The sequence below is a fragment of the Cervus elaphus genome, chromosome 23, assembly GCF_910594005.1.
Source record: "Cervus elaphus chromosome 23, mCerEla1.1, whole genome shotgun sequence".
NCBI lineage: Eukaryota > Metazoa > Chordata > Mammalia > Artiodactyla > Cervidae > Cervus > Cervus elaphus.
In genome coordinates this window covers 21,083,953-21,106,094 of record NC_057837.1, presented here as the reverse complement: position 1 = coordinate 21,106,094, position 22,142 = coordinate 21,083,953, and the positions used below count along the sequence as shown (strand labels likewise).

The 22,142-nt window shown below is 36.5% G+C and overlaps 1 protein-coding gene across 1 annotated transcript in view; it reads right to left on the bottom strand.

Moving 5' to 3' along the window:
* The window catches only part of MALRD1 (MAM and LDL receptor class A domain containing 1), a 515,151-nt gene that overhangs the window by 82,794 nt on the left and 410,215 nt on the right, over nucleotides 1–22,142 (bottom strand). Inside the window, exons 35-36 of the mRNA XM_043884605.1 lie at nucleotides 15,799–15,924; nucleotides 6,823–6,889 (exon numbers count right to left, since the gene is read on the bottom strand). Of these exons, the coding sequence (XP_043740540.1) occupies nucleotides 6,823–6,889; nucleotides 15,799–15,924 (193 nt within the window). The remainder of the gene's footprint in view (nucleotides 1–6,822; nucleotides 6,890–15,798; nucleotides 15,925–22,142) is intronic.

The window sequence follows — 22,142 nt, the reverse complement described above, 5'->3', positions numbered from 1 at the left end:
TGTTATGAATAGGGTTTCCTTTTCCATTTTCCCAGAGTTTTGTGTATACTGACTACTGATTTTTGAATGCTAATTTTATATCCTCCAAACTTACTTATGGAATTGTTTTCAATTTTTAAATTTTATTTATGATTAATTTTCTAAGGTTTTCCAGGTATACTGTCATAATAATTTAAGTTCTTTCCTAGTTCTTAGGCTGTTTTTTTTTCTTTTGTTTTTGGTCCAACTAAATTGATTACTATCTCCCATACAATATTAAATGTCAGTGAAGATAGGGGTCAAATTTCCTTGTTCCTAACATTTTAATGGAAACGCCTTGTGTGATTCTCAATTAAGATACTGAATTTATAAATAAAGAATTGATTCAAAATTTAAAATAAGAATTTCTTATCACATTAAGAAAGCATCAGTTGGATACCAATTCATATGTTCCTTAAGGCTTTTTAAAAAAAATCAGGAATGGATATTAAATTTTGTCAAAGACTTTTTTTTTAAATTCTGGAGAAAATCCTAATAGGTTTCTTTGTCTCTCTGATTTCAGAAGTCTAATGCTTGACTAATCCCTTTTCCTTATTATTTGGTCTTTTTCCCTACAGGTAATGAGAATATTTTTCTTTGGTTTAGAGCCTCCGGTTTTTACTAGGATATATCTTGGAAATGCTGGGTTTGTGTCAAATTTCCCAGGTTGCTGACAAACTGTCATCTTAACAGTTGTTCATCCTTTCATTATGTAAATTCAGGTCTTCTTTCATTTTTTAGTTTCTTGGATGATAGTTTTAAATATTAATTCTGTTCTATTGTTTTGATTTCCTTCCTTAGGGACTCAAACTACAGTTGATCTTTGAACAACTTGAGGTATAGGGACTCCAACCCCTGCACAGTTGAAAATTTGTGTATAAATTTACAATTGACCTGCTGTATCTGAAGTTCCACATCCCCAGATCCAACCAGTCATGAAATATGGCATACTGTAGTACATATGTTTTTTAAAAATCTGTATATAAGTGAATTTGTAATCTGCATATAAGTTGTATGTACTTCAAATCCATGTTGTTCAAGGGTCAACTGTACATGCATGATTTTTGCCTTCCACTTCAATTACTTTCTCTTTGGTTCTTTTTACTTCATCTCACTTTCATTCCCTTGGTTATTTTCTCACTTTTGTTCAAAATTCCTTAACAAATTTAATTTGAATATATCCTCCCTTGAGAGAATTATAATTTAGTTTTTCTTTTTTACTTTCTTTCCTGAGTTCAATCAGTAATTTTGATTCTTACTGTTGTGTTGTCCATTGGTACTTTGGTTTTGACTTTCTCAATTAAGATTTTTTTCCCTTATCTCTAAATGTTTTATTTTTTTCTGACAATATTTAGGAGAAGGAGATGGCAACCCACTCCAGTACTCTTGTCTGGAAAATTCCATGGACGGACGAGCCTGGTTGAGATCGTCAAGTACTCTGTCTTTTGTTTCATATTACTTGTTTTTTCTTCTTTCCCTCCATCCTTCTCCTTCCTCCTCCTCCTCTTCTTTCTCTTTTTTGTAGGAAGAAGAATAGTGTTCATAAGGTGAACTTTTAAACAGTGGCTTTGTAGGTATGAAAATTGCATTTATTCTTCATTTAAAGCCCAGGGTTGTAGATTTCAGGTATGGTGGCTCAGACAGTAAAGGGTCTGCCTGCAATGCAGGAGACCCGGGTTCAATCCCTGGATCGGGAAGATCCCTGGAGAAGGAAATGGCAACCCACTCCAGTATCCTTGCCTGGAGAATCCCATGGATGGAGGAGCCTGGTAGGCTATAGTCCACCGGGTCGCAAAGAGTCGGACACGACTGAGCGACTTCACTTTCACTTTCATAAGATTCCTAGTTTAAGAGCACCCTCTTCTGTCATTATAGCAAAGTAGTGTTTCTTTAATGGGTGATATTTATTTTTTTTATATCCATTCTGTCCTATAAACTGGAGAGTCATTACTTTTTAGCATAATGAGCATATCATAGGCTCACTCAATATTCTTCTTACAGTCTACTTAGAAAACATTCAATAGTTCCTTTGTGGTTGACGGTCTGAGTTTTGGTGAGACCATATGCTCACCTGGGCGTCCCTGGTGGTTCAGATGGTAAAGAGTCTGCCTGCAGTGCAGGAGACCTGGGTTTGATCACTGGGTTGGGAAGATCCCCTGGAGAAGGAAATGGCAACCCACTCCAGTATTCTTGCCTAGAAAATCCCATGGATGGAGGGGCCTGGCAGGCTGCAGTCCATCGGGTCACAAAGGGTCAGATACAACTGAGCGACTTCACTTTATATGCTCACCTCGGTAACTTAAGAACATATTAAAAAGTATTGATATTTTTTCCTTGAAACTCCAGAACTCTGCATGTATATCCATTTGTTCATCCTTCATTCAGTATATCACACAAATAGCTCTTATAACATCAGGTATGAATTTGGTACTAGTCATGAAAAGATATACAACAAACTCTGGAAAATTCTTAAAGAGATGGGAACACCAGACCACCTGACCTGCCCCCTGAGAAATCTGTATGCAGGTCAAGAAGCAACAGTTAGAACTGGACATGGAACAACAGACTGGTCCCAAATAGGGAAAGGAGTACGTCAAGGCTGTATATCGCCACCCTGCTTATTTAACTTATATGCAGAGTACTTCTTGAGAAATGCTGGGCTGGATGAAGCACAAGCTAGAATCAAGATTGCCAGGAGAAATATCAATAACCTCAGATATGTAAATGACACCACCCTTATGGCAGAAAGCGAAGAACAACTAAAGAGCCTCTTGATGAAAGTGCAAGTGGGGAGTGAAAAATCTGGCTTCTAACTGAACATTCAGAAAACTAAGATCATGGCATCTGGTCCCATCACTTCATGGCAAATAGATGGGGAAACAGTGGAAACATGAGAGACTATTTTTGGGGGCTCCAAAATCCCTTCAGATGGTAGCTGCAGTCATGAAATTAAGACACTTGCTCCTTGGAAGAAGAGTTATGACCAACCTAGACAGCATATTAAAAAGCAGAGACATTACTTTGCCAACAAAGGTCCATCTAGTCAAAGCTATGATTTTTCTAGTAGTCATGTATGGATGTGAGTGTTGGACTATAAAGAAAGCTGAGCGCTGAAGAATTAATGCTTTTGAACTGTGGTGTTGGAGGAGACTCTTGAGAGTCCCTTGGACTGCAAGGAGATCCAACCAGTCCATCCTAAAGGAAATCAGTCCTAAATATTCATTGGAAGGACTGATACTGAAGCTGAAATTCCAATACTTTGGCCAGTTGATTCGAAGAACTGACTCTTTGGAAAAGACCCTGATGCTGGGAAAGATTGAAGCCAGGAGGAGAAGGGGACCACAGAGGATGAGATGGTTGAATAGCATCACCGACTCAATAGACATGAGTTTAATTAAACTCCAGGAGTTGGCGATGGACAGGGAGGCTTGGGATGTGCCAGTCCATGGGGTCACAAAGAGTCAGACACGACTGAGTGACTGAATTAACTCATGAAAGGGTACAAAAAACATCACCTTTATTTTCTATTTTGGTCTTCAAAATTTTTGCCCACACTCTAAAAGAATTTTTGAAAATTTTGAATTTCCTTTAAGTCAAAGTTATTAATTTTTTTAATCTTAACTTTAAGCAATTGCAAATTATACACTCTCCAGGCTAGTAAAAATAAAACTCTTATACCACTTTTTCAAATGTTGTCATTGAAATGTATATATCATGGTGATTGGATACACATTGGTGGTGGTTTAGTCTCTAAGTTGTATCTGACTCTTGGCGACCCCATGGACTGTAACCTGCCAAGCTCTTCTGTCCATGGGGATTCTCTAGGCAAGAATATTGGAGTGGGTTGCCATTTCCTTCTCCAGGGGATCTTCCTGACACAGGAATTGAACCCAGGTGGCCTGCATTGCAGACCATTTCCTTACCAACTTAGCTACGAGGGAAGCCCCGGATACACGTTATCTTCCAACAAAAAATACATGAAGAAGTTTGCCTTTAATGGTTAGAATTTTTAATAGCTCCTTTTCCTCATTGAACTAATATTTTGATTTTCCTTTCCAACTGATTTTTATCATTCATATTGCAAACTTTTTTATATCACAAAGCTTTGTTATGTTTTGAAACTTTTCTGCAACAAATACGTAATTTATTTTTTAAATTGTGATCATAACTAAGATTTTATCCTTATATATAAAACTAATAAAAATTTAGAGTTACTCTAAAACCGTATTCTAAAGCTGTCTTCATTTAACCTTATATCAAAAAATGAGTACCTGCATGTGACAAATGAACTGGATGCTAAATTTAACTGGAAATGAATCTGACACTAAGGGCCATTAGAAATAATTTACATTGTTATTTGGCATTACAGAAAGTAAGACACAGTATGCTTAAAATAAGGAACTGTACAAGAATAAGTCAAAGGATGGGTATTGCAAGATAACTGTGGAACAAAATATTTAAGAACCAAACAACCAGTAATAGGATTCATGGGGTTAATTAAATGAAGACAAGCCCATATATTGAACACTATATACTACACAGTATAAAATAGTGGCATAGTAATAATAATAGGTAGCATTCCTATAATGTCTTATGTGTCAGGCTTTGTGCAGAATGTCTTACGTATATTAACCCCTTTAAATCTCATAACGGCTCTAAGAGGCTCTATGAGTGCACTTATTTTCTCCATTTTAACAAAGAAGAAGCTGAAACAGTCAAATTAATGGATTCACCCAATAATACACAACCAGTAAGTGGTAGATCTATAGCTATGTTGACTGATGTGAAAGAACAGCATGACATTTCATGAAGAGATTAAAGAAAACACACATACACAATACAAAGTGTATTGTAAAGTATAATTTACATTTTTGTAAGAAATAAATGTGTGCTTGTGTGTGTGTGTGAAAAGAAAGCCATGTGGGTATAAACCATACTACTCAAGAGGAGGATTTAGGTGTTGGGATTTCTACTTTTTGCCTCATACACTATTTTATGCTTTTAAAAAACTTTATTACAATACACGTGTCACTTCTGCAGTTCACCATTTAAAGAAATAAAAATTTGAATGAAAAGGCTACCATATTATACTACGAAAAAAATGTTAAAAAGTCATATTTTTCACCCCATGGAGCTGATAGCCCTCAGACCAGTTGTTTATATTGATGGTAATTACAGTTAGCTATTTGAAAAGTATTATTTATTATGAAAAGTAACATAATAAAATACTTCATTGGCTTTCCAGTCAGTGAATTCCTTTATATTGCATTGGCCAAAAACTTCATGCGGGTTTTTTCCATAAGATCTTGTGAAAAATCCGAACAAAGTTTTTGGCCAACTCAATACATTTTGCTGCATTAATTTCCTTCCTTTAGTCTAGTTCTCTCAATCCTCTTGTCATATCTTCTCCCCCCACATCAGAGTTTCCTCACTTGAGAGAAACAAGTTTCAAACATCACCATCTGGATTTCAATTTTTAAAGTTTATTTAAGTACATGAGGATGTTGCCAAGAACGCAAAACTCTTTGCTTGCTCAGCTGAGACTAACTACAGTTGGGAGCTTTTGTCTAACCATCAGGGTTAGAAAAGAGAAAAATTGAAACCTCCTTATTGTAAACAGTTGACACTAAACAACATTACCCACTCAGCTGATGTTCAATAAATATTTATGTCATCATTCTCAATTTCCACAAGATTTTTAGAAATTAGTAATATATATCCTGTATTTCCATGAAGTTATAGTTTGTAGAAAGCTAATTTCCATGGAAACTGATATAGGGAAAAGTATAATTTTGCTAAGATGTTGTGAGTTAAATTATGTAGTGAATTTGAGAGCCAAAAACTTTGAGAAACACATTAATATTTCTGTTTCAACAATGTTAAAATAGTGTAGTATTTCATCATAAAAATTTTTGTTGTTCTCCTTAGTAGACATGTTTGCTTTCTTTTAAAGTGATAAACAAATTTTCCTCAAATATTAATGTTGACTCAGAAGGATATAAGCATTTAAACAACTATTAATGAGTTTTTTTCAGATATTAATACTTCTGTGTGCTTTGTTATGACTTGAGTGTCAACCTGAAACCATTTCTCTAATAAGCAAAGTAATATATACACTGGTCTGTTAGATTAAAAAATCAGAAACACAAATATAATGGAATATGCATCATTTCCTTTAGAATTTATGAAACTGTTTTACACGATATTCCCTAAAGGGTAAGAGAAAAAAAATCAAGCCATCTTTGATAGGCAATATAAATAATTCCCAGAAGAAATCATAAGAACTATTTCTGATTATTTTTGCTTTAACTATGCAAATGTATTCCTTATCTGTACCTTAACTTTATCTACTCATAAACATCCATTGAATAAACCAGAAAAAGGTTATACTTATGAATTAATTTTATTCTTGTCTTGTTAGAAAACTATAGAACTTGAAATAAAAAGGGAGGTAGAAAATACAGACACTAAGTTTATCTGAAATAGGATGACACCTATATGAAATCTTTTTATAACCTGATATAAACATTAAAAACAAGAAATAATGAATATTATTAAAACTATATGTCCCATACAATATAAAATGAATGTTGAGAGATATAAAATCATGTGAAGTCATTGATATTTTTCTAAATATCATATATTCCTTTCTCACACTCAAACAGATAAATGTTAATACTGCCATTATTCACAGTTTTTACCTTAATAACCATATGTTCCTTATGTTCTGTTAGATCAGCCTCAAGAAAAACAAGATGACTATAATAAATGTTTAAAAAAATTTAAACAGGCAATTATTCTTACCGACACACTGGACCATTTTTCTCCACCACACAAGTCCCACCATTTCTGCAGTAACCTCTTGGACACTCTAAAAAGAAGCAACCCAAAACCCACAGTTAATTATAAATATTACCAGGAAGAAGGAAGACATATTACTATTAATCAAAATATTAAATCTAATCATGGAGAATAAATTGCTTCCTACTTGCTAAAAGTACAAGAATTTGTTTAGGCTACTTTCCTGTATCCCCAAATTTGTTCAATGCTCCCCACTGCTCTGGATGTGTTCATTCCTTATACAGGCCCAGCGCTTGGTCCTAAGACTTTCTTTCCCCATAGATTAGGTACAATCTACTTATTTAGAAGGTCTGTATGACGTTTTTGTGATTATACTGAAATGTTTTCTTTACTGAAACATTTCTGCACTTCCACACACCAGTCACTATATCATGGCAGATAAACGCTTCGCATGGGTGACTGTCATTTTGATAAAATGTCACTCGTATGCAGACTCTTGTCCTACCCTCCATTTCTGTGACAGACGTCAACACAGCTCAAATGGATCCTCACCGCCCTGAACCTGCTTATTTTGCTGCTCGTATCATTCCTGAGTTCTAGGTTAGCATGAACATTTATTTTCAAAGATGGTTTGTTTATAAGTTAAAAAGAAGCTAAATAGTTTCACGCAGTCATGCCTGTAGAAGTGGTGAGTGTTGCTCTCCCAAATACACTACCACATGTGTAAGACAGGGAGCTAGCGGGAGGCTTTAGCTCCGAGCGCTCTGTGACAACCGGGAGGGATGGGATGGGGGCTGGGGGTGGAGGCTCAAGAGGGAGAGGATGTATATATGCATAATAGCTGATTCACCTTGTTGTCCACCAGAAACTAACACAACAGTGTAAAGCAATTATACTTCAATAAAAAAAGAAGTGGGCAGTGATTTCAGCTCTTTGCTTAACACTGTCTCCTTGTATTGTCACTACATGATCCTGATCCATTGAAACTTGCCAATTTCCCCACTCACTTAACCCCCTCCTTACTCTTTTTGGCTTCTTCACACCTCTTCTCTTGTAGGAGACAATTCTTCTCTGATTAGGCTATCATAACTCTAGTAGTTGAGAAGCCTATACTGCTTTTCATGTGTAATCAACACATCTATTTTGAGCCCCTATTCTATGTCTGGCACTTGGCTAGGCACTGGATATGGAATGATAAATAATACAGGAAGCTTCATAGCTGTTAAGGCTGAGGGTACTGGAGCCAGACCACCTGAGTTGAAATTTCAGCTCAGTCTATGAGCTGTGTGATTCAGAGTGAGGTAGTTAATCTCTCTGTGCCTCAGGTTTCTCTCTATTAAACAGGGTTAATAATAGTACCTATCTCATGGGGCTGTTGAGAATGTTAATAGAACATCAGGCTCACAATATGTGCTTAAGAAATGTTGATCTAAAAATGATATAGGCACAGCCTCTGCTCTCATTGACCTTCCAGCTTCATAGAGGATGTAAAAAGTGACTAGGGAATTAAAATATGGCATTAAAAGTAGTCTACTTTGTAATGAATGTAACAAGGGTAATGGGGACACCAAGGAGAGAACCTAAGTCAAATTTGACCAATAAGGAAAAGCTCCAGAAGAGCTTTTATTTGGATAGGTGTGTGTGTGTGTGTGTGTGTGTGTGTGTGTTAAGGTAAACATAAAGACACAGAGGTCTGAGAAGAGACTGTAGTATATTTGAGAAACTGAGGGACGTTCCACCAGACTGGGTTATTGATAATACAAAATATGAGAGAAAGTCATAGACACACAGGGACCAGATCATCTGGGTTCAGTGAGTTTAAACTTTATCCTAGGAGACTAGGATCTTAAGAAGGGAAGTGATATGGCTTATGCTTTAGAAAGATAATTCTGGCTACAGACTTTACAGTCAACAGAAGGGCCAAGGCAAAAAATCTGGGTGTACAACACAATCCAGGAACGCCTGAATGAAAGGGACAGAATGGGAGAATTCAGAGTTGTGGGAATTTATGAGATATTTAAAAACTGGGACTGAAACATTTTGGGAAAGTCAAGGATGATATTCAAATTTCTGACTGGGTTACTTATTAATTGATGGCTTGATTCCTTGAGTTGTGGAATTTATGGGGAAGGAAGATTTTAAAGGGAACAATGATGCTGTGTTTAGGTGCCTAAGGGACATCCAAATGGAAGTATTCAGTGGGCAGATTTGTAGATCTGAAGAAAGGTGAAATATTAACACAGATAGAGAAACCATTTACTTGGGCAGAGGAAGGATGATGTTCATGAGGCACAGCAGAAAAGTAAAGAGGAGAAACAGAGCTGTTAGGTAGGTTTTATCCACTGAAGGAAACCGTGAGTCTAAAGAGTCAGATTGTCAGGCCCGTCACTGAAAGTTCAGAAGAGGCTGGTAGAGGCATTAGAAAAGAGGAAAACAGGGAAGAAGAAAGGTTGCTTTCTGGAAACAAACTTGAAATATACCACATGTTTGGTATACATTTCGTTTCAAAACTTTCCACTGGTTTGCTTTTCTGGGGTATATTTCCTGTCTTGCCTTTGCCAAATTCTCCTATGGAACTTCAAGAGCAAAGTGCAGGGCTGGAGATGAGCAGAAAGAGCTGCCCCCCTCAGGCACTGAAGGCAGACTGGACTGAACAGAGCACATGTGAAATTTCCTTCATAAATAAGAAATTAGCTGGCCTGACTAAAAATACCCTATCCATTTGATATAAATAGATATATACCTTGTTAGATTAACCATTTTATTATTATTGATATTTTTGGTCTTCAGTTCAGTTCAGTCGCTCAGTCGTGTCCGACTCTCTGCGACCCCATCAATCGCAGCATGCCAGGCCTCCCTGTCCATCACCAACTCCTGGAGTTTACTTAAACTCATGCCCATCGAGTTGGTGATGCCATCCAACCATCTCATCCTCTGTCGTCCCCTTCTCCTCCTGCCCCCAATCCCTCCCAGCATCAGGATCTTTTCCAATGAGTCAACTCTTCGCATGAGGTGGCCAAAGTACTGGAGTTTCAGCTTCAGCATCAGTCCTTCCAATGAACACCCAGGACTGATCTTCTTTAGGATGGACTGGTTGGATCTCCTTGCAGTCCAAGGGACTCTCAAGAGTCTTCTCCAATACCACAGTTCAAAAGCATCAATTTTTCAGTGCTCAGCTTTCTTCACAGTCCAACACTCACATCCATACATGACCACTGGAAAAACCATAGCCTTGACCAGACGGACCTTTGTTGGCAAAGTAATGTCTCTGCTTTTTAATATACTATCTAGGTTGGTCATAACTTTCCTTCCAAGGAGTAAGCGTTTTTTAATTTCATGGCTGCAATCACCATCTGCAGTGATTTTGGAGCCCAAAAAAATAAAGTCTGACACTGTTTCCACTGTCTCCCCAACTATTTCCCATGAAGTGATGGGACCAGATGCCATGATCTTAGTTTTCTGAATGTTAAGCTGTAAGCCAACTTTTTCACTCTCCTCTTTCACTTTCACAAAGAGGCTTTTTAGTTCCTCTTCACTCTCTGTCATAAGGGTGGTGTCATCTGCATATCTGAGGTTATTGATATTTCTCCCGGCAATCTTGATTCCAGCTTGTGCTTCTTCCAGCCCAGAGTTTCTCATGATGTACTCTGCATATAAGTTAAATAAGCAGGGTGACAATATACAGCCTTGACATACTCCTTTTCCTATTTGGAATCAGTCTGTTGTCCCATGTCCAGTTCTAACTGTTGCTTCCTGACCTGCATACAGGTTTCTCAAGAGGCAGATCAGGTGGTCTGGTATACCCATCTCCTTCAGAATTTTCCACAGTTTATTGTGATCCACACAGTCGAAGGCTTCTGTGTAGTCAATAAAGCAGAAATAGATGTTTTTCTGGAACTCTCTTGCTTTTTCGATGATCCAGCGGATGTTGGCAATTTGGTCTCTGGTTCCTTTGCCTTTTCTGAAACCAGCTTGAACATCTGGCATTTCACAGTTCACATATTGCTGAAGCCTGGCCTGGATAATTTTGAGCATTACTTTACTAGCATGTGAGATGAGGGCAATTGTGCAGTAGTTTGAGCATTCTTTGGGATTGCCTTTCTTAGGGATTGGAGTGAAAACGGACCTTTTCCAGTCCTGTGGCCACTGCTGAGTTTTCCAAATTTGCTGGCATATTGAGTGCAGCACTTTCACGGCATCGTCTTTCAGGATTTGAAATAGCTCAACTGGAATTCCATCATATCCATTAGCTTTGTTTGTAGTGATGCTATCTAAGGCCCACTTGACTTCACATTCCAGGATGTCTGGCCCTAGGTGAGTGATCACACCATTGTGATTATCGGGGTCATGAAGATCTTTTTTGTACAGTTCTTCTGTGTATTCTTGCCACCTCTTCTTAATATCTTCTGCTTCTGTTAGGTCCATACCATTTCTGTCCTTTATCGAACCCATCTGTGCCTGAAATGTTCCCTTGGTATCTCTAATGTTCGTGAAGAGATCTCTAGTCTTTCCCATTCTGTTGTTTTCCTCTATTTCTTTGCACTGATCACTGAGGAAGGCTTTCTTATCTCTCCTGGCTATTCTTTGGAACTCTGCATTCAAATGGGAATATCTTTCCTTTTCTCTTTTGCTTTTCACTTCTCTTCTTGTCACAGCTATTTGTAAGGCCTCCTCAGACAACCATTTTGACTTTCAGTTCTTTATAAAGATAACAGTACAAGCACTTTCATCTTTAATTTACTCAAAATAATTTACAGCAGAGAGCAGAGAGTGAAATGGGGAAAGACACGGACATCAGATAGTAATGAAGATACAAAAAATATTTAGTAGATAAATGAATAATTGGGAGCTAGAAATCCATAAGCTGGATGTTAGAATTAGCACCACAAGTATCTCCCTGCCTTGTACCCTCTTGAGTTGTTTATCATGACTATGTGTCTGGAAGCCTATACAACTCACTGTTAACCATGTGGAAATACCATTCTGGAAAGGATTCACATTCAATCTCACTCTCGTGTATGACTTTGGATAAGCTGAAAACACATATAAGTTGGATAAGTGATGAGTACAAAAACAAAAGTAACTTCTAAGCTTAAATCTAAATAATCTGCAGTTAGGCACACACACAAATATATATTTATATAAAGTATTTTTACACATATATATTTATAAAATATGCTTATATATCTTTATATAATATTTGGGCTTCCCTGGTGGCTCAGCTGGTAGAGAATCCACCTGCCTTGTGAGAGACCTGGGTTCGATCCCTGGGTTGGGAAGATTCCTTGGAGAAGGGAATGGCTACCCACTCCAGTATTCTGGCCTAGAGAATTCCATAGACTGTATAGCACATGGGATCGCAAAGAGTCAGACACAACTGACTTCACTTTCACTTTATATAATATTTATATATAATATAATGATATATTTTTATATTTATATTTTATTTATATATTTTTTCCCTTCTCAGTTGCATGGAAACTGGAATAGTGATGACTATTCTATGGTGGACTATAGGGAAGACTGACAACACGTGAGTCCTGGTTTTCCCTCTGTGATACACGACTTAGTTAATGATTTATGTATTGTTGTTGGGTTTGGTATTTTAGGTATGCAGTTCTTTATGTTTAAAATGAAGACGGCCTTCTTTTATAGGACTTGTGGGAGGATAAATTGAAAGGACTGATGCTGAAGTTCCAATACTGTGGCCACCTGATGTGAAGAACTGACTCTTTGGAAAGGACCCCGATGCTGGGAAAGATTGAGGGCAGGAGGAGAAGGGGACGACAGAGGATGAGATGGTTGGATGGCTTCACCGACTCAATGGACATGAGTTCAAGCAAACTCCATGAGTTGGTGATGATCAGAGAAGCCTGGTATGCTGCAGTCCATGGGATCACAAAAAGCTGGACACAACTGAATGACTGAACTGAACATTTTTATAGCAGTGAATGGTATGAATAAAGTATTAAATGATTGTTCTCATCCATTTCCCCATATTTGGTGTTCTTTTTTTTAATGATGCAATTTATTTATTTATTTGGCTCTGCTGGGTCTTAGTTGCCACACGCAGGATCTTCAAACTTCATTGTGGCATGCCGGGTCCTTAACTGGGGCATGTGAGAGCTAGTACCCCAACCAGGAATCAAACCTGAAACCTCTGCTTTGGGAGCATGGAGTCTTGGCCCCTGGACCACAAGGGAAGTCCTATTTGGGGGTTCTTTGAGTTTACCATGTAACTTAATTTCTATTACCACTGCTCTCTCCAAATTCTCTTCTTTTATTTTCCCCCTTCTATCATCATGATCACCATCATCACTACCGTTTACAGAAGACCTGCTCTATCAGAGACAAACAGCAAGAGTCTCAAGAATTTTACTGATCTTACTTCATTTAATCCTCACAGCATTAAGTGGTATAACCCTATATCCCATACTTATCTTCTTCTTCTTCTTCTTTTTTTTTTTTTAACAGAGGAAACTGGTTAATAGTATAATTTGCTTAAGTTAACAGCAAGAGAACACCAGATGTTTAACTAAATTTTGGTCCTCTAGTTCTAAATCCTGTTAGTCTAAAGATGTCAAATAATTTGCTATTCAGTTCAGAATTTCTACCACCCCTTGTGTTTCTTGATATTATGTGGTATTTAGGCACTGCCATGGATTAAAATACATATACACAGTACACTTTATGTAGTTTCAGAAGCTCTATGGATTATAAGAGTTCACCAGAAAATTGTGCAGCAAACTAATTCCTAGTGGGTAGAGACTTTTCTTTATCTTGAAATCCCAGCTCAGGGACAGCAGGGGGGATTAACTGCATTTCAGAAACTTGAAATAGCTTCACAAGTACTTGTATGAAGTTTTTGTGTTATGTTTTGGTTTGGTTTTCAGAACCTCTGAAACTTTATTAAGCTATATTATTATTATTGTTGTTAAAATATTAAATTAATACTATCTCATCTGATAACTGTATATTTTGTGTGCCTTTCCCTAATTTGCCTTCAAATAATGATTATCATAATTACAGTATCACTTTAACATAATCTTTATTAACTATACTACTGCAAATGACTGGAAAAAGACTTTCAATGTAAATTAACTCAGACATATTCTGTTTAATAATTTTCTGTTGCCTAAGCAACCAAAACTTGAAAATATTCCTTCTTAGTGTAACTTGGGAACAAATAGGACTCATTGAAATATACTTAACCTGCAACACTCATGCAGTGCCTGAGCTTGATGTTTTGGTTAATGACTTAAACCTTGAGGTGAGGGGAGACCAGCTGCTCACCATCTGTTGTGTGACCACTGGGAGAATTATTGGATGCTGTAAGATTGGGCTCATAAATGTCTGTGAAATGCTGACCTTAAGAGAATATGATGTTTTAAAAGAGGAAGGTATAATATGCATGGACACATTTTAGCATGGATGAGGTATAAAGGCATTCTTAAAAACAGAAACATTTTCATATTTGATTGACAAACTAAAAGGCATAAAAATATAAATAAGAGAATACATAATATAATACAGATCATTTTTTATGAAAACTGCTTCACTAGTTCTTTATTTCATTCTAACCCAACAGCTGTGGCAATATGACCTATACTTTGTAAATGAACTAAGTGAACTGGCGAGTGATTGAAATGACAGATGACAAAAATGTGTACTATAATATTATCTACAGATTGTCCATCATACAGTATGAATGACAGGTCTTCTGTTTTCCTGACCGTATTTTAAAAGATAGAAAATGTCAAAGCAGACAGTGAACTATAACATGTTACAATATACTTGTTCTCATATAGGATTATCTTGAAAACAATCTCAGTTTTATATAGATAAATATGAGTACTGGACATAAAGACTGTATCTTCATAAGTTCAAAGAATGGACTTGTTTCATTATTACCATTCTTATTCTCTTCAGAGTAAGATCTCTCTTCAGAGGGTAAGAACACTTCCTTTTGTATATCTGATCTGATGTATAAGCATGCCTAGTAGAGATATAAAGTCAAAGAGCATTCATCTTTGCATATTTTATGGGATCAGATTTGCCCACTTCTTGATTTCCCTTTGTGCTCATAAAATTCAGTGCTGTGCAAGAACTCATTTTTAGCAGTATAAAAAATATTTTTGCATTATGATTTGATTTTAAATATCCTGCCTTTGTTGCTTATCTCATAATGTTTTTCTATCTTGAAAGATACAAAGAATATATTCTGTCCTAGTTTTGATATGAAATATCCCCAGTTTATTTATAACATGTGATTGAATATATCTTTTATCACCAGTCCATATTATCTTTTAGTTGTGACATTTACATTGTCTCTATCTTTTATTTTACATATCCTGGCATGAAATGAAAATTCAATTACTCAGGAGAGATGTTAACAATGTGCCACAACAAATTAGAGGCTATTAAGGCAGTTTTGATAAAAGTATAATCACAAAAACACATTATCAGTTCTTATAAATATTCTGGGGTCAGAAGAAAGAAAAATGTTTAAAAGCAAGTCTAAAGTTTCATAAACTGACTTTTAAGCATGACTAGATCATGCAAATAGGGAGTTCTTAGGAAGAGGTGAGAAAAATGCACAATTAAAAAATATTAATAACATATTAGACTATGTAGGGGTTATATAAGATTAGATTATGTAGGGTTATTATAGAAACCAGCAATTTGCATAGAAGAGATTATTAAATGCTAATTATGCTAAGTTATATTAAATTAAAATTGTTTGATTTTTATTTTGTGAACATTTTTAAATGGAGTATGCATGAGTTCATTGTATTATATACTGTACATTTTTATAAATGTAGCAAAATAACCTTAACATTCTTCCTGCCACTAAGCCAATAACAGAAATGTAATTATTCTATGTTTGCTATTATTTAGAATTTCAAGTTTTAATATTTTTATTGTGCACAGGTGAAGTTACTGACTTATATCACAAAGAATATTTTAATGGATAGTTACCTAAGCAGCTGGATTCATCAGGTTGGAAATCCATGCAGTCTGCAAAACCATCACAGCGCTTGTGCACTGGGATACAGCTGTTAGAAGAAGAGCATGTCAAAGCTCCATGAAAACAGCTCTCGTTGGCTGAAGGAAAGAGCAATAATAATCACTTAAAAAATGGATTTCTTCCATAATATAAGCCAGTTCATTTTATCCTTCATTTCTCTAGCCTTATTATTTTTAAAATATTTAAAAATCTATTCTGTATTGGAGTATAGTCGATTGTGATAGTAACAGATGAACAACACAGGGACTCAGCCACACATATACCTGTATCCATTCTCCCTCACATTCCCCTTGCCTCCAGGCTGCCACCTAATACTGATCAGAGTTCCTTGTTCTAGCCTTATTTTTAAACTATAGAGCTCTTAATGAAGAAAACTTCAATTTACTAAAATTTCCTCAAAAACCTGTCAATAGAATCATCGTCCAGCTGTGCATCATGTAGTATTATTCATGTATGTATGTATAAAATGCTTTGTGTATGTTTGATGGTCTGAACTGATTTTAGACTAGTCAACTTTAATATCAAGGCAGATCTCTGTTTGTACTTCTGTTGCTACCCTAACATCTCTGTATTATGTGCTATTGAATTAGCAGAGACTGTAACTTGTTTGAATGTTCATCCATTTCCACCTGGGTCATAAGCCATGGGTAGTCACTGGGTATCTGTTAGATCCGGGTGATGGTGAAGGTCACTGCAGCCCAAGGTACTATGACTACATGCCTTGATAGCACTGTCAATGCATGATGTAGGTATTTCACTACTTCCAGAGTCTCCTGCTGGCTTGGTTTCAAGGGGCAAGCTTAAGTCTTGTGCATAAGACTTTGGCTATTTCAGAAAACTGCCTTTATGGATGCCCATCAGGACTACTGACAGCTCAGTGGCAATCTAGCCCTGAAGAGTATTTGCCCTTCCTCAGATGCTACTCTTTGTCCTGTAACTGTATTCTTGTATCCCTTATTTGAATATTTTAACCCAAAGCTGCTGCCAAAAACTTATAAAAGACCGATCTATGAAGTTACTTCTACTAGAATAAAGACAATTAAGCTCAATCTTTTCAAGCTAAAATGATAGTTTTAGAATACTCAGGAGCAAATTTCCCCATGTATGGGTCTTGCACAGAGTTTGTCAGTTATGTCACAATTTTTCTTTTTTAAGTATATTTATGGGTTGGAAGGAGTTGTTTATTTGAATCAAAGGTTATTGACAAGTTTAGTTTGAGAACTGCCTATCACCATTTAATGTCAAGTAGGACATAAAAATGTTTTTAACAGTATATATTTTCATTGACTAAAACTGCTGGATCTGAAAAATTCAAGTGATACTCTTCATTGAGTGATTCTTCCTGCTAGAACATTAATTCCCACCAATAAATAATATTGAGCTGTCTTACTGTAAAGAAGAGATTATGCTTAGCACCTCCACTGGTAAATGCAGGAAAGAGATTTTGAAAACAGTAATCAAAACACATGGAGCAACAAAATGGATAACAATATAAGAATGATTAATGTTTCAAAGTAAATATGAGAAATGTCATAAGGCCAGACTTAGCTAGAAAAGCATTGGTATAGGTAAGTATGACAGAAAAAAGAGATTCCTTTAGTATAGGGAAGTCTGTCAAGGGTGAAAGTAGCAATAGAGTCTTGAGATATTCTTTACAGTTTAACTTATATTTTAATGCTTCCAGAGAAAAGCCATTTAGCAGAGTGGGAATCAAATCTACAGATTGGGAATCAATAATTTTGATATTGGAATAGTAAGTAAAGCAGTTTGCCTAGGCTGGATAATTTCTGTGAAGAGGTAGGAGAGACAAATCCATAACCAAAGTCTGAAACCAGACTGCAGAAATGGCTAAAGTGCTAGGAGGAAAAGCTAGAGAAAAAGCTCTTTAAGTTTTTCCAAAGGGTAACATAATTTTAGGATATACATTGACAAGATAAATAATATTCCAAACCAAGTAAACTAAGAAACAGAATAATTTTCCAACTCTTATAAGATGAAGAGATGTGTGTAAAAATTAAAAAAAAAAAAAAAAAAAAAAAGGATTGTGTCTCTAGAGGCTGCAAGCCACATTTACTGAAGCATGCATGCCTACAGCCTGTGCTCCACAACAAGAGAAGCCACCACAGTGAGAGGCCAGGTCATGGCAACTGGAGAGTAGGCCCACCAGCAAGAAGACCCAGAGCAACCCAAAATAAGTTTAAAAATATGAATGTGTGACTAAAAACATGCATCAATATATCCATGTATATATGTATACGACAAAGGTCCCCCTGGTCAAAACTACGGTTTTGCCAGTAGTCACGTACGGATGCAAGAGTTGGACCACAAAGAAGACTGAGAGCTGACAAATTGATGCTTTCACACTGTGGTGCTGGGGAAGATACTTGAGAGACCCTTGGACTGCAAGGAGATCAGATAGTCAATTCTAAAGGAAATCAACCCTGAAGATTCATTGGAACGACTGATGCTGAAGCTCCAATACGTTGGCCACCTAATGCGAAGAACTGACTCATTGGAAAAGACCCTGATGCTGGGAAAGATTGAGGGCAGGAGGAGAAGTGGGGGACAGATGATGAGATGGTTGGATGGCATCACTGACTCAATGGACATGAGATTGAGCAAACTCCGGGAGATTGTGAAGGACAGAAAAACCTGGTGTGCTGCCATCCGTGGGGGTCTCAAAAAGTCAGACAGAACCGAGCAACTGAACAACAGCAATGTGTGATATGCATTTTATCATTGTTTTGAATTGCTAGGAGCTGCGAGATCATATGAGAGAACAGTTTTAAGGTTTTAAATAATATGTTGAAATTTGTATACAAAGACGATGGTGCTTATCTTCTTGTAGAGCATTATTTTGGACACTTCTTTTCTCAGAAACACTAATCCAATTCATATTCCTTAACCCAATTTTCAGTATGACTGAGAGCTTAGTTTCAAGTTTATTGTACAATGAAAAGTTCTAACTTGTAAATGATATAAGTGTTCAACCACAGCCCAAGTAGCATTGAAAGTCATAAAATATATATAATAAAACACATGGTTTCAATTTGTACAAAATTTTACTCTTTTCTTTTTATAGAAAATTTACAGTTTAGATAATTTAAAATTGGACTTTCACTTAATGAAATTAGAAACTAAAATCTTAGTTTCTGTGGTATTTTAAATGATATAATATTAAAGTTAATGAATACTTATTAATTGTGTTTTTAAAGTAGGTGGAAAACCTACTTTTACATATGTGATGAATACTTATCAATACCTACACAGCAAAGGACTGAATGTAGGAAAACAAATGGAATCATTAATTTTTATCCATTATTAATACATATACAACAAAGCATTTTCCAAAATTAGTCCAAATAAGCTATAAATAAAATTTATAGGACAATCAGGTTTCAAGATGTTTCCTTGGACAATATCAACTTTTGCCACATTCTCTTTCAAACATTATGGTTTCATGGCTATAAAAATACTTATTTCAATCTGTCATCACCCTAGAGGTTGATACTCTTTCTAACCAAAATAAACTAAGTACCACAGTGCATTTTATGGCTTTTAGCTCATTCGCTTAGGTAGATGATACATCAAAAATAAACAGCTGGTGAATGATGGCTCACCAAAGTTACTTCTGTAAAGTAATATCCCTTTTGAAGATTCTATCTGCTACATAAGACATATACACAAAAGTAAAGCATATGTGACTATGGCTGTGTATCTATTTACCATTAAAATGAAAGGTCATATATGTAGCAGATTAGCGTTTCTAACATTAGAGGAGCTATGGTTTTGTGCCATGAGAATGAAGGTGACAAGCCCTTCAAGGCAGACGCACCCCTAGCATGAAGCAGGATGGATATGTACTCTGTCCCTGAACAAAACCAATCTGTACTCTTACTAAAATATCTTAGCAGCTTAAATCATTTTAATAAAACTATAAAGATAATTTAATGTGGAAAGGATAATGCTTATATTATGCAATTTGCCACATTAATTCATTTAATTCTTGAATACCTCTGTAAAGCAGACTTAACCACTGTGATTTTCATGTTGAATAAACTGAGGAACACTTTTGTAAGAAGCTGTCAAATACAAAGGGTAACCTTTGTACATAGGGTGCTGAGATCATAGCTAACAAATTGAAAGTGAAAGTGAAAGTCGCTCAGTCGTGTCTGACTCTTTGTGACCCCATGAACTATACAGTCCATGGAATTCTCCAGGCCAGAATTCTGGAGTGGGTAGTCTTTCCCTCCTCCAGAGGATCATCCCAACCCAGGGATCGAACCCAGGTCTCCTCCATTGCAGGTGGATTCTTTACCAGCTGAGCCACAAGGGAAGCCCAAGAATACTGGAATGGGGAGCCTATCCCTTCTCCAGGGGATCTTCCTGACCCAGGAATCAAACCAGGGTCTCCTCATTGCAGGCGGATTCTTTACCAACTGAGCTATCAGGGAAGCAACAAATTGAAAGGCCAGCAATAAAACTGTTGATAAAGGTTGGTCTACAAGTCTTAGGAGCACAACCCCGCTCCTGATTTTCAGAAGTGGCATTTAACTTCGTAATATACATCAACTACTTCTGGAATATAAACAAAAAAGTTGTGTGTGCTCAGTTGCTCAGTCGTGGCCAACTTTTTGCAACCCTGTGGACTGTAGTCTGCCAGGCTCCTCTGTCCATGGGATTCTCCAGGCAAAAATATTGAAGTGGGTTGCCATGCCCTCCTCCAGAGAATCTTTCCAACCCAGAGATTGAACCTGCATCTCTTGCATTTCCTTCATTGGCCGGTGGATTCTTTACCACTAGTATCACCTGGGAATCCCATCAATTAAAGTTAGATAGCAGTAAAACCATTCACCTCCCCATCTACTGGTCACAGTTATCTCTCTGATTGATAGAGAGCATCCATGTGCCTCTCTTGATCCATCTCCATCTTCTCTCCTTGCTCTGGGCCCTAGGAGGCAAGACATCTTTCTTTGTCTTCTAGCTTTGGTTGGGTTTGATTGATGGGTACTACCAGTGGGAGGTTAATGCAGAGGAAGAGACTGTGAGATTACCAATGGTTAGCTGCTCCCATTACAAATGCCACATCCTTTATCAAGTAGCTCTCCTTGACTCTAGATTCGAACAACTGTTGCCTCCTCTCTCCTTTGTTCTATGGGTGATAAAAGACCTCTTGTGGTTTTCCTATGCATATTATTTCCCTAACAAATAATTCCTTTACTAAAATAGTCTAAAATTACACAATATCAACATGCCATCTATTTCTTGTCAGGACACTGACTGACACATCTGATGAAATAAAAATCTTCATGGTGAATAGATTTCTTTCATAAAATATCAATGAGAAGAATGTTTTTAGTTTTGGGTTATTTTCCCATATCATTAAACCATACTTATTTTTTTCCACTTTAAGGAAATTGGATATTTTTGGTCAAACAGAAGTATCACTAACTGAAGTGATACTTTTATAAAAAATATGTTATCAATGGAAATACATGATTAAATATGAATTATTTTTAAATGTTGGACTCACCATATGCTCTGTTTAAGCATTCTGATCACTAAACATGTATTTTTGCAAAAATAAAAGACTTTTAAATATCAATTGCTGTCAATTTTCCTGTATAAAATTTCAAACTTTTCAGAATGATGTTCCTACAATGTTTAAAAACATGCAAGTCTCACAAAACAAACAAACCAATCAATGAAACCTCTTATTTTGTCTTATATTGCAGTCTCAATGCCAGCTTCTTGAAGGGGTTTTCTACGGCTGGCTTCCCGCTATGATTTCTCATCTTCTCCACAGAGGGCTGATGTCACAAATCTGCCCTCCCACTCCACAGGGTGTTACCTCTCCAGGATCACAGCAACTACTTTAGCTTTTTCCCAGTCTAAAAATTTTTAGTTCTAATTTTATGTGATCTTGCAGAAACATCTGAACCTGTGCATACCCTCTGATACATAGATTTCTACCTTTGATTTAAGATCATCATTCTCTTTTGATTGCCCTCCTATGTCTATGACCACATCTCCCTGTCTTTTGATTGTTTTTTTAAACTATCCTTTAGATGTTCCTTAAGATTCTGTCTCCCCCCTTATATTTTTCCTCTATTATCTCATTTACAGCCACAGTCTGAATCATTGTATGCTAATAACTTTGTATCTTTAAATATCTTCCTTGAGCTCATTCCTGAGCTCCACACACCCATTTCAAAACATATTCTGAATGTTTCCATGTGGATATGCCAGAGATAACATAAATAAAATATGTTTAAAGGTGAAGCCACATTCTTAC